General features: G+C 43.8%; 1 protein-coding gene across 1 annotated transcript in view; it reads left to right on the forward strand.

The window, feature by feature from the left end:
- Nucleotides 1–12,265, forward strand: part of LOC147702617 (zona pellucida sperm-binding protein 4-like) — a 79,007-nt gene extending 66,742 nt beyond the window's left edge. The window contains exons 6-12 of the mRNA XM_086928812.1: nucleotides 4,692–4,786; nucleotides 6,681–6,811; nucleotides 7,921–8,110; nucleotides 8,186–8,333; nucleotides 11,093–11,174; nucleotides 11,420–11,527; nucleotides 12,092–12,265. Of these exons, the coding sequence (XP_086784938.1) occupies nucleotides 4,692–4,786; nucleotides 6,681–6,811; nucleotides 7,921–8,110; nucleotides 8,186–8,333; nucleotides 11,093–11,174; nucleotides 11,420–11,527; nucleotides 12,092–12,243 (906 nt within the window). The 3' untranslated portion in view covers nucleotides 12,244–12,265. The remainder of the gene's footprint in view (nucleotides 1–4,691; nucleotides 4,787–6,680; nucleotides 6,812–7,920; nucleotides 8,111–8,185; nucleotides 8,334–11,092; nucleotides 11,175–11,419; nucleotides 11,528–12,091) is intronic.
- Nucleotides 12,266–13,773: the final 1,508 nt, after the last annotated feature.

The following is a 13,773-nucleotide window of genomic DNA, read 5'->3' on the forward strand; positions in this document are numbered from 1 at the left end:
GTTCAAGCCCCCCACATTCATTGTGCAAATTCTAATGTTCGCCATCTGATTGAGCAGGGCCACCTACAACAAGAAACTGCTCAAGTATTTTTATCTTCGTTAACTCTTTGTCCTTGACCAATACTGCACCATTCCCTCCTTTTTCCAATTTTCACCCCGACCCTCCCCACCCTCTCCCACCCCAAAAGGCCCACCCCCCTATCTCCCACACCGCTGACCCCCAACCCCCCCTCCACCCTACTCTGTGAGGCGCTCAGACCTAGTCTGTGCGTATGATGAAGCACGGTATGTGCGGTGAGGACTTACTAAACCAAAACACCCAACAAATTACAAAAATTGGAGCTCAAAAGATTGCATGTCAGCAAAAAGTCAAGCAAAAATCCACAATCAACTGATAGCCAACAGACCACTCCATAATCTTTAAAGCAGCAACCCCCCTAGCTTCCTACGGAGTCAAAATATTCCTTCGCTTTGATCTCAGATGAGAAGAAAAATGTCCTCCCTTCGTTAATAATATTCAACTGCGCCGGGTTTATTAGAAATGCCTGCATCTTTTTGCCCTAGAAGGGTTTGATCAGACCTCTCAAATGCCAGCGTCTTTCTACCGTCGTGCAGCAGAAATCTGTCCGAACGAAGAATGAGAACCCTTAACAGCCCCTTTTAGCGTTAGGCCTTGCTAGGTCCGAGAGAGCCTGTAGCAAAATAAAGTTTCCTAAGAAGATCCAAATCGCCCTATGTTTGTCCCCTTCCTTCACATTCCTTTTGACTTTAAAAGGGGTACGATGGACTCTCTGCAGCTCCATGGACCAGTTCCAGCTAGCCAACTCGGGGAATGCCTGTTTGAAAAGCTTGATGGTAATTGTCCTGATATCGGACCCCTCTGATCCCTACGGGATTCCCAGAACCCTCAGGTTGTTCATGCGGAGCCTGTTCTCCATCTCCTCGAGCTTCCATTGTATGTCTACAACCTGGGAGCTTTGTGCGTTAACCATGGCTACTGCCACCTCCGCTTCTGTTGGGACAATCCTGTCCTCCAGATTTGAAACTCTGTCCCCGGTGTTAACGCATGGCTTGGACAGCTTCCTAACCACACTCATCATTGTCCTCATTGCTGCCTGTGATTTGCGATTTTCCTGGCGTTTCTCTTCCCTATGGGCAATGATCTCCTGATGAATTGTTTCTAGTAGGGACATTTGTGCCCTCTCAATACCCGGGCTAGCCTGTAAGGATCAAGAGGCGGAATGGTCCCAGCTCAGTTCGCACTGGGGGTCTATCTGGCCCTTCCCCGCAGCTACTGATACTTTTAGTGCGGTTGCCGGGTGCTTCAGCTCCAGTTCACCCTCCGAATCCCCGAGGGAGCTGCAATCGCCATCCTCCTCAGACCATTCCACACCGTCAGAGGCTGAGAAAAAGGCTTCGCTTTGTGCCCCGTCCCCAGCACCAGTGACCTCGCTGTCTCCCTGCTCCAATAGAGCTAGCTCTTCCCTTCTCTTGTAGCCCCAGCCGTTTCTCCCAGTCCCACAGCAGAGTCTCCGGGGGTAATTCCCTCATTTAACACCTTTGGCACCTCCACCTTGCCCTGCGCGGGTGCCTCAAACTGCAAAATCTCTATTACTGGGGGGATAGTCCCACTGCCATCAGTAACAGCCTGGGATACCTGCAGAGCCTCAGACTCAGCTACAGTCACTTCTGCCAAAACAAGCACACCCCCTGCTGCCTCCGCCACCTTCGCCTTCTCCTTACCGGCTTTAGTAAGCATCTCGGCAATTGAAACGGTAGCCTGCCGGGTCCGGGTCACAGGCTGCTGTTTTTCCTTGGAATTCTCCGGCGTCGGAGTTTGTGCTTCTGGCGGCTTGACTGTGTCCTCCCCTCGTTGGTTTTTCTTTTTCGTAGCGGCTTTAGAGGCTTGATTTTCTTTTGGTGCCATAGTTTCTCTAAACGCTCTCTTCTGCGATCCGGACGAACTCGTGCGCCCAAATAGCTTACTGCTCAAGCGTTCAGTTCCGGGCTCTGAGCTTCTTCGAAGCGGCAGCCTTCGCACCAGACTCCGCCCTCTCATAAAACCGCGGCGTTTCAGGCTGGGAGAGAGAGCCGCTAGCATGGCCGTTAGCTCTCGCAGTAGACGAGTTGCTGATCCGCGGCAGGACAGCGTTGTTCACATGCCTCTGGGTATCCCTGGTTACTGCTCCGCTTTGCACTGAAGTCCTCCTCATTCCTCCTCAATACAGTAAGTGGGCACTCGGCTAGGGCTGAGCTTCCATTGAGCTCCTTCGATTACCAGCTTCACCGCACCGCCGTTACAGCCACAACTAAGCGGCCGCCATCTTGCCTCCCGGGGAAAAAAAAACCCAGATGCAACTTTTCACCAATCCCTGTGAGGCTTTCTGGTTGACTAACCAATCACAGCACAATTTCACTATGAATCCGAAAAACAGTTGCAAGACTCGTGTCTGCTCAATTTAAATAAGGACGATGGGTCAAAGTAAGACAAGCCAACTTTTCGCAATTAATGACAACAAGATATCCCCTTTCACAGTATGGTTTAAAATCAAAATTCACACTAGGTAGATGCCTCCCTCCACTCCCCTCCCCCCCCCCCCCCCCTTTTCTAGCTGTCATCCTCCCCTGTTCATGTTCGTTCTCATGTGCACTTAGGAGCACGGTTACATTAACCTGAAAAAGGAGAAACTCATTGGTTTAGAAACCCCTACCTATGTGACCGCTCCCATTACACAATACCTTATGCAGGCAAGTAAAACCACAATATATCGATCTTGGATTTTGAGAAATCCAATAAACAAATCAACTGAAGTTTCACAAAATAAATTCACAAATATTGATAATGCGTCAACAATAAATGTATCCACCAACTGAACCCACAATCCATATTGCATATCTAAAATATCAGAGAAAGCGTAGCTATCTATTTCACAACAGTATACCTCAACTCCCTTTCAAATCTCCACACCATATATTGATCAGATCACCCCCTTCATACTTTAACTACAAGTCAGACCTCCTGTGAAAGCTCTGGCATCAGGAACAACTGGTGGAGTTCCAGCAAATCCGCTATTCCCTTGGAATGGACATTAGGGGCTTAAGAATACCCATTGGGGGACCCTGGCAAAGAGAAGGTGCTCTTTATTATGCAACCATACTGTGCTCCACTGCTAGCACTTTGGGAATAGCAAAAACTGTACCCCAATGTTCAAAACAGCCGTAATTTTACCTCGTATGATTTTCACACTAGAAATAATCGCACAAAAAGGCACCCTCCTTGACCTCAATTCAGCAGAGTAGTAAATAAATACATGGTACCACTCAATATTTGAGTTCTAGATCAAGGGAAGAAGTTAAATGGGTTAATTGCAGAAATCTCAACCAAGTGATACATAATAAATGCATAAATGAAATAAACTGCAGAGGTGTTGGAGTAGTCAAAATCCGGAATCATTCGAAGTCCCAAATGAACAGAAAAATCAAGACCAGTAAATGGTCAGACAGCATTCCTAACAGAATAGGTACATATTCTCAAAAATCCATCTCCGCCCCAGAAACCTGGGGTTCTTGTATACAATTCATGCATATTAAATTAGTTGAAAGATTGATAATGGCATGATCGAAAGTAACTAGTCTTTAACAAATCAGAAGATTTACCATCCGTATCATGACACAAGCACTATCCCTTTGTATGAGAGCACCCAGTATCTTCTGTGTTACTGCCATCCAAAGATGTTTAAACAAAATAATTTCACACAAATGAATAGGAGCTGTCTACACAGAGGAATTGCAACGGAAAGACCTTGGATGTTGCAACATATCAGGAACACTAGAAAGTTAATTGAAAGCGTTGTATTTAAAACTGTAGGAATACTCCATTACATCATCTGTTTTCACTCTGCTGAGCTTGTGAGGAGACAAGATGCACAGGGGAACATGATAGTAGGGGGTGAATACACGAGTGAATGACAAACAGCTTTTATATTATCCAAGATGGATTTTTCACAAACTGAATAACTAAATTATGTTTATAAACACTTTCATACAGCATACTAATTTTCCAACTTTAATCATATTAACTTGTCATTCGCGTATCGGATCCAACACAAGACAATATTTTTAATTCTATATATTAGAACAAAAATATGGCTTTGGAAAAAATGATTCCCAATGTATATGAAATGTGTCTCCTTATTCTGTGCCCTAAAGGCATTCACTTGTGACTCCTGTGCCTGACTGAGTGAAGATGCATTGCATCACAGCCACAAACTCATCATGTGAAAGAAACCAACAGTTCGGCTCCTGGGAGTCCATTTGCATTGAACATACATTCAGCTAAAACCTCGCCTGTGCAGTCGGCCTCAGTCGAACTGACGCGCATGCACTATGTTCATTTGGGGCTTTTTGGTGGTGCCAAATGATCCCTGGTTTGGGCTGTGAGTGATAACAATGCTGAGCGTCTCAGCTTTCCGTGGGCACCTATTATCACTGGGCTGAGCAGGTCCGAGGAGACGCAGAAACAAAAGTGTGTAATACTACCATAGCTCGTTTATGCTTGTACATGGAGGGGTGGTGGGGAGGAAATGTCAAACTAATGGCTTTCACTACAATCTGTTGGTCAAATTGCACCCAAGTCCTTGCACCGAAATCCATGGTTTAAATTGTATTAATTCACTCATTCCTTCCATTAGGATGGTGATGCCACGGTGTATGAGAACAGACTCGAGGCCACAAGTGATGTAAGGACATCAAGTGATGGGTCCATTACCAGGGCGAGCACCTTCAGGTAGATGCTAATGAAGCTCAAGGGTTTAAAATGTGATCTCCGCACTTCAGGTTTGCACTCCAAGCTTCTCCTACTGAGACGAGTGGGAGCCATCGAAGGGTGTGGAGGGGTCTCCAAACTTTTCTGTAACCAGCTACTTCTGAACAATGAAAATCGTCCAGAGCTACTAATGATTTTGATAATTGTTGCAGTAATGACCACTACAGAGATGATCACAATACTTTCCACACATTCCAAAATTACTAGTAGTGGTCTCTCAGATGTTTGTAACAATATTGAGTAATGCCAAAAACATGAAGATAAATAAAGAGGTAAGTATAGACCGCCTACTCATAAATCTTCAAGGTATGTAGATGTGGATTTTAAATATATTCTATTCTTCAAGATAAAGGGATGTGGCGTTAAGAATATACCTATACTGTCTTCACATACTTATCTTCATGACCTTGTGCTAGTCTATAATCAGGATACAATATTTATTTTGGCTGAAACACATTTTTCATTTGATATTGTAATTAAAAAGCAACCACCTTGCTAATGCATAAGAGAGGTGTAAACAAGTAGATACACTGGTAGGGAGTTGAAGAAGATGGATTTATTAACAAGTGAAATTAAGTAGATTGTAATAAGTACTATCCACATTTCAACTCGTAGTAACTGTCGCCAAAGAAATCCCGTCTCCCTTCACTTCTAGAACACGGAACCTAATGACACACAGTATAATTCCAAATGTGAGGGAGAGCATGTGAGAAGCAGGCAAGATCATTACACATCTTCCCCCTTTTGAAAAGAAAGGAAAGAGTTGAGAGGAAAGAGAGGAAATAAAAAACAAAAAAATAATTTAAAAAATCTTAAACAAGCAAATCTTTAATGCAAAACAAAGTCATAGAATTTTTTTGGGACCTTTCCAACACGCACACTCGTTCTTAATTTTGGCAAAGCAACAGAAGAATCCTTGCGAGTGGCAAGCATGTTAGGTGCTAGAGAAATTCTGTTAAGATTCCAGATAGGACCATCACTTAATTTGGCAGCATTTAGAAACCATTTCTTAACATAAGGTGAGGAAAATGTTGAAGTGCCAGAGGTCCTTTGTGGAAGACGAACTCTCACACTGTCACATGTACATCGTAATACGTCCTATCCACATTTCAACTCGTAGCAACAGTTGCCAAAGGAATCCCGTCTCCCTGCACTTCTAGAACACGGAACCTAATGACACGCAGTATAATTCCAGACGTGAGAGAGAGAATGTGAGAAGCAGGCGAGATCATTACATGCTAGTCTATAATCTGGATAAAATATTTATTTTGGCTGATACATATTTTTAATTTGATATTGTAATTCAAAAGTAACCACCCCGCTAATTCATAAGAGGGTTATTAACAGTTGTCATGAAAAAATGTATCATAACGAAAATTAATGATCATCACAGGAGGAAGTGTCTACAGGCACAAAGGAAATGATAATATCTTATATCTCTGCACAAATCTGTATGGATTATCATTCAAAGAACTGTTTGAATTTGTTTTAGATTTTCAGTCCTTAAGTTTACACATATGCATATGTTTTGCAAAATAAAATGTTTGCTATCGAATTTGCACTTTCCTTTTGGGTTAACGCATGCAAACAAGATTTTCTTTTTTCTTGGCAAAGTGCCATTCTACAATATAGCTACAGTAGACCCTCTGAATTAGGTACTGTGCTAGGCTGCTCTTCATGGAGTTACTTCCAGGGTACTGGCGAGCTACCTGTATCTCCTGACCTATAAGTTGGAGACCCCTGTTGTAGTCCTATTTCATTGCATGTAAAGGAGTGATTGCTGTATGGGTTACTGCTGCCCACTGTTTTCTCATTGATTATTTCTTTGTATTTGATCTGACTTCCCTCCACCCAGGTTAACTGTGCGGTGCAGCTTCAGTGCCAGTAGCGACTTGGTCCCACTGACCATAGAAGTGTTCACGCTGCCACCTCCCCTTCCGATCAGCAGCTCTGGCACCCTGCTTTTGGAGATGAAAATTGCCACAGGTAACGCTGCATCCTTCAAGTAAGCAAAGTGACATTAGGCTGGGAAACAGCAGATATGGTCGAAGTGGACTTGAGAAAAGGACTGCTCTGTACCAGCTGCAGGGAGATCAGAATGTGATTAGTAAAGAAGCCAGGGTGGCATTGACTTCAGCAGAATCTAGATCTGAAACCACATAACCAAACAAAAGTCAAAATCTATACTACGAAGAGTCTGATAAACATGTGGGTCTTTCAGAAGGGCACTAGGTCTCACCGGTACAAACCAGCTCTTAACGAGGAGTAAGTGAAATCCAAGATCCCAACTTAATCCTCCCTGTCACGCTTTCTTCCCCTGTGCACTCCCATGGGATAACCTAAAACACGTCTCTCATGGAATAGGTTATAGGGCCATAAGATCTTTCCTTTCTCTGTATGACCCGTTATAGCATGGAAAGAATAATCCTGCAAACCACATAATACACTCTTGCACTGACAGCAAATGGTTGAAATTTCCAACCCCAGATATCCCACGGAAACATTGTTCAGTAAATCCACAACCGCAGATGTCAGCCTGCCCACAAGAACCGAAAAGCCAAGAAATTAACAAACTGTGCTATGAAAAGACGAACACCACTCCATCGGTTATGTGCCTAAACTGGTAGAATCTTTGTGTGCAGATCTGGTGGCTTATGCTTCTGGGACAGGTTTGCTCACCCTGTTCTACTTGCTCCATCCCCGCACTCGTATTACCATGGTTTCCAGGATAGCCCAATGACTCAATCAGGGGATTATAATGTGTGCTACTCACCCGTGAGGGTCTCAAGGTGCTACCGTGCTTATGTAGACCTCACCAACTGGCTGATTACAGTAAGAACGAGAGGTGTGTGCGAGAGGGAACAGCGGTGCCCAGTGGAGTGGTAATGGTGTATGTGCCTCATAATTCATAGATTTTAAAGATGGGTGTAGGGAAATGCGTAGACTATATAACACTAATCCGGTATGCTACATCCAAAGCACTTTGTGGAAATGTCATACTTCCCATGAAATACTGTTGTGCACGAGTATCAAACTGCCACAGTAGCTGATGCTATGGCATTTTCTGGTGTCCCTTTTGGTTATGTTTCCCACAGATCAAGCATACAGCTCTTACTACAAAGACGGCGAGTACCCTGTGATAAAGGTCCTAAAGGATCCAGTCTTTGTGGAGGTGCGAGTTCTACGGAGAACGGACCCCAATTTAGTGCTGGTTCTGAATGAGTGCTGGGCCACCCCTTCCAGCGATCCCTTGCAGCAGCCACAGTGGGCAATCCTGAAGAAGAGGTGAGTGGTGTGCAAGGGGGCAGGTGGTAGATGGTCTGTTTGTGAATGACTGTCAATAACCACTTTGTCGTGCAGGTGTCCCTACCCTGGAGATAATTACAAGACCCAAGTCATACCAGTTGGGGCTGCTTCCTCTGTTCTTCAATTCCCAACTCACTATAAGCGCTTTGCTGTCACTACTTTCACCTTTGTGAAGAATAATCAACAGAATTTAAGAGGCCAGGTGAGATTTTTATTTTACTTTTCTACTCTGCAAAATGCCCCCCCCCCCCCGACTATTTAAGGTTTTGTTTTTGGCTTCAGCTTCTGTGGGACATATTCTGCCCTCTGATCCCACCTCTTTGGATGAAAATCCAAAATGGAGAACACCAATGTTACAAATCCAAAACATTGAGTCTCCTTTTTGGAGATATGCCTTAACAGGAGTTTCTCCTGCTGATTTTGCAATGAAAAAGTATACTTGACCCAGGATGTAATCCTGACCAGCCACACATTTAGTCTCTGTAAAACAGTTTCCTTTAAATTTTCTACGCATTCATTGGAATAAAGGAATTTTACTTTAATATTAAATCTAGAATATATTGTAAAAAAAAAAAAAGAATTATCCCCATTCATCAAATAAAAGGAATCGTAAAAAAAAAAAGTACTGATGGTCTAATTTTTTTATTCACTGTGACCCATCAACCCAGATGGAAATACTGTGATTTGGAGACCCACGATAAAAGGAAGGAGGAGGGTAAACCTTGCAAAAGGGTGTGCATGTGTGTTTGTGGGACGAAAGCGGATATTTGGAGGAAAAGGAGGGGTGGAGAATATATCCCTGCACAGCCGCAAAAAAATGAATGCAGTGTTAAACTTGCTGTAATAGGCAATGAAAATAATTCTGCAATGGGGTGAACCCGCACAGGTGTGGTTGAGGATTAACGTGGGACAGTGCCAGAATTAGACCTGATCAAAGAAAAAAAGTAATAAACAACGATGTTTCCAGTGGTCCAAGTTGAGAAACTTATTCAGAATAAAGCAAAAGGGCAAGTTTACCACAGTCGAGCAGAATAAATCGGAAAATAACATCGCCGGTAAAGGTAAAATGAAAACACTTCTATAGCAAAGGGCCAGTGGATCCGTTGTAACCGTGTGAAACCGTGTCTGTTGTGTCCGTGAAGAAAGGGGCATTTCTCAGACCATGATCTCTTTACTACAGTGGGATTGAGTTCGGCAGCCTTCGTTCGCATACAGGTTACACGCTCCACTCACAGGTGTTCATCAACCATGGCAGCAGCTCAGCCAACACGTTTGGGGGCTGCTTCGTGAGTCTTCAAAAAGTAGTTTTCGGGGAAGGGGGGGTGGTGCTTACCTAGAGCCTTGTTTTGCGGCCTTGTAAGCTTTATATTTCAAAGCAGCTTGTCTTTTTAGGTCTCGCCTGGCGTTGCAGCGCGCATGTGCTGCTGGAGGACTTCTAGGAATCAATATGGTTTCACAAGCTTTCGAAAGCGGAATTGAAGCCCCGCCCATCTTATTTTTTCGCTTGTGTCATCCTCCATGCTAAACGCTGGTTCACGATTGAAAAGGAGGCTTCTTAGTCCCGCCTTGTTACCTCCCTGTCCACTTTTGGCCCTGCCCACCTGGACTGGATTGTGTACTCGCGGAGTTACAAGCTCTCCTATATAGGTCTGGAAGCACTCTTTATTTGTAATTTTGAGTGCAGGCTGCCTCTGTCGCGCATGTTTTAATATTCCTTGCTTTCTTTTTCTTCGAGTGCTTGTTAATGACCAGTAGTTCATCCTTGTATAGCTCAAGCCAGCAGCATGTACTGCTGTCTGCGCGGACGTGTGCAGTGAGCTTGGCTTTAGCGTGCCTCACAGCTAAGTAAGGGCAGGAAGCTAACTAGAGAGCTCCACTCTGAAAACTGCCTTCACAAAGGTCTGTACCATGGACATATCTCCACCCAGTAAGACTGCTATTTTACGATGTTTCACTATACAGCCTCTCACAGCACAGGCTGTTTAATCTGATGTCTTGATCCCTCTTCAAAACACTGAGGTGCGCAGACCAGGGATGCTGCGATCACCGTAGCTAATGTCTCCTTACTATCAACACAGTAAAGACCCATGAGAACAAGAAACAGAACAGTCTGCCCAGTGAATTTGATATTGTACTTAAACAGAGCAACTAGAGTGCGTACTGTGCACAAATACTATAATTAAAAACGAATCAGAGAGAGCGTGATCAGTTAGTATAAAATTAAAATGGTGCTGATATTTGCCAGTGTGTGCGTGCTTCATATCCCCTCAGTAATGCTTTGGTTTCACAATGTTTAACTATACAGCCAGTTACTAGAGCTATCTAACCCAATGTTTTGAACCTTTCGCAAATACACTGAAGTGCTCGGACCAAGGATGCTGCTATGTACCAAATTGGTATCTCCTGACCACCGACAAAGCTAAGCCCCATGCAAACAGGGCAGAAAATAGTCAACCTGTTCTGACCAAGAAAATCAGTACTGTAGATAAACAAGCATTTGCAATGCAATAGGTCTCGCTTTTGCGAGAGTTTGAGCTATTGGCATTGTAAATGGCAACATCTTTTATTTGTGTTTTGAAAACCTGCAAGCAGTGCTTAAACATGCACTTTGTACTTATAGTCCTTGCTTACTGGAAGCAAGGCTGGCAGTAACTGCACATCTTTTGCTGCTAGCCTTCCTTTTGGTAAGCAAGGACGATAAGTACAAACTGCGTGTTTAGTCATTGCTTGCATGTGTTAAAAACACATAAATAAGACCTTGCCATTTACAATGCCAATAGCTCAAATGCTCCCAAAGGCGAGACCTATTGCATTGCAAATGCCTTTTCACTTATGTTACCAGTTCTGTACACATGGTGTGATTTGGATTTGTCCTGGTTTCTTATAGCAGAGGTTCGTGCTAGTTGAGACTGTGGAGTATCGTGCTGTTCTCACATGCCTTTTTGTATTTTATTCTTGCAGATCTATTTCCACTGCAGTGCTTCTGTGTGTTTCCCTTCTTTACTGGAGTCCTGCTTGAATACCTGCCCAACATTCCTCAGGAGTAAGATTTGCTTCTCATGACAGTGACGCATGGTTTGAGTTTACATTGTGATAATTGGCATTTTATTCTCTTTTATATTGGTCTAAAATGTCCACTTTAGTTACTAAGTCATCGCCCTGCACGCAGACCAGTACTTTGTGTTATACACTGGTTTCTACATTGACCTAACCTAATCATCGATTCCAAGATCCAGTGAACAGCCCCACCTACCACCCTAGTGGACTGACTTCATAATTTTTTCACAGAGAGAAGAATGACTGAAGCGTTGGACAAGGACCAGAAGACTCTTGTGACTGCGGAGGGGCCGGTCTATTTTACGTTTGAAGAGGACGAGACTTCAGTTGTACTAGGAGGTATGGTTGCCTGTGTGGAGCACTGACCTCTGTTCTATTGCCACTTTGCAGACATGCTCTCGTTATTTACTTTTGTTCTGAAGACAAGCTTGTATAAATCTAGGGAACTTATTAAGGTTTTAAAAGCCAATTGTGCTTCCCCCAGTCTTCAGTGTTATAGGTTCCACAAGCCAATAACATCCAGCTCACAAATGTGGCACAGTGTAGCTAAATATTCCTTCCTACTCTTGTATATTGCAGACCAGAAGCATTGACCGTTGAGGGCAAAAACTATGTACGCTTCTGATTTGAGTTAATCTCAGACGGTCAGGTCAGTCTTAAGCTGATTGAGCTGCACAGGAGTATGTTGACTTACAGTTGTCTCATTATACCTAGCCTAAGCCGTATAAGTACTTTTTAGGATTTGAGGCAAGAAAGACATGCCTTTTTCATAGAAGTGTACACATCTGTTTGGAATTCTGCCTATACTCTGGCGAAGTGTGGAGGTGGGGGAAGCGTCGAATGAAACCATTTTATTTGTTGGTGGTTAGCCATCTATAACATGTTTTTCTTCTTAACCCTCAGACTCTAATATCGCGGCGCAATCCATGCTTCCAAAATTGAGGCGAGGAGCAGTGGTTGTCATGGGCCTTCTTTGTGTTGCCGTAAGCATTGGACTGTGGAAATACCGGAGGCATCTCCACTCTAGGAGCTGCAAATGTGTGGCAGGCCAATAAATCTGGTGCCTGTTCAATGTGTAAAGCCCTTCTTCTTTGTGTGATATCTTCTACAACCTCTGCATTGCTTTTGAATTGTTTCAATTCCATTATTGCACTACTTGATAGTTAACTTGGGAGAATGCTGCCCACCTTGCATGTAGTGAGGGATGGATCTGGAGAGTAATACACATGAAACCAGGCTTCTGTTTCCCAGTATCCTGGTGAGTGGGAAGCCATGAGCAGACGTGAGAGCCTTATAAACAGGCTGGAGCTGCCGCGCCTAAAACAGCACCCAAGGGTCAATAACCCTACAATTAAGGGCCCAGCATCTATGATTCCCTGGATAGTAATTTGTAAAAGGTAGTCACCACATTCTGGGACATAAATTGTGTGGCTTTGTCAGTCTGTGATGGCTGACCCAATGGGCAACCTTTCCACCACCCACTCTAGACTTCACAATCTGCGAGCCTACTGGAGGTTAGTTGTTTCACACATCGGGATTTTCTTCAGCAGGTTGAACCTCTGTTGAAATAAAGTACTTTCACTGCACCGAATTCCCATCAAAAGATTAGGATATGGTTGACAGGCAAACTATAGTATGGCTATATACATGTCATTGTTATCGTGAACCCCATAGGGGTTTGTCCTGTCTGGTAGGTCCTCCCTGGGAAGGTTGATCTAGCCATCCTATGGGTGGGAGTGGGTGTCTCATGTCTTTGTTTGAAGGAGAGGCTTGCGGTGTGACAAGTCAGATGTTAACTTCCCTGTATGACATGACTAACGAGTGTCCACGAATGATTCTATTTTCTAGGGGGTACAAGACTGGGTCCATGCAGCATTTCCTAGTGTGCAGGACTGTCCGTAATCTACTGGTGGGAAGGCCTCTGCGAGAGTGACATTACCACCACCATTTCCTGTGTCCTAGGCTGTGCTCCAACAACTTGGTCTCTTGCTATGCCAGTCTGCGTTAAATATACTTCTGAGTACGACCAGTTGTGTCTAGTCTGCTACAGATAAACTTGTAAAAGAGACTAAAGGGACAAGAATCAGAAAAATACTTTTACATACTTTAAAAAAAAGTTTAACATTAGTTGGCACATGTGTCTGGCCTACCTCCACATTTAAGATAAATCCTGCCCCTTAGGTCATTAGCAAGGCTATCAAGGAGGAACTTTTCTTCAGTGAATGGAAGACATACACTGGGGAACATCACCTTTACAGGGTGCTGTTTGACCTCTGAACTGGACAGACCTTGTTCTGTCCAAAAGTGCAGGAGAGTAGCTCTTATCTGGCTTTCTGGAAATCCTACACAGGTCCGAGCTGACTCAAACAATCTGCCTCTTTTGCTATTGGTCACAAATCTATCTGTGCTGACACACTTGAAAAGGTCACCTGCTACCGTAAGGCAATTGAGCAGCAGAACAAATACACCTCCTTTTGGAGAAAACAAAACACGGTTTTAAAAAGGCCCAGCTTCTACCTATTCCTTTCTGTTAGGCCAAAGGAAGCCATACTTTTGAGTAATGGTTTGTGATCTAAGCCTGTTTA

This window comes from Lissotriton vulgaris, chromosome 7 (assembly GCF_964263255.1).
Source record: "Lissotriton vulgaris chromosome 7, aLisVul1.2, whole genome shotgun sequence".
Lineage (NCBI taxonomy): Eukaryota > Metazoa > Chordata > Amphibia > Caudata > Salamandridae > Lissotriton > Lissotriton vulgaris.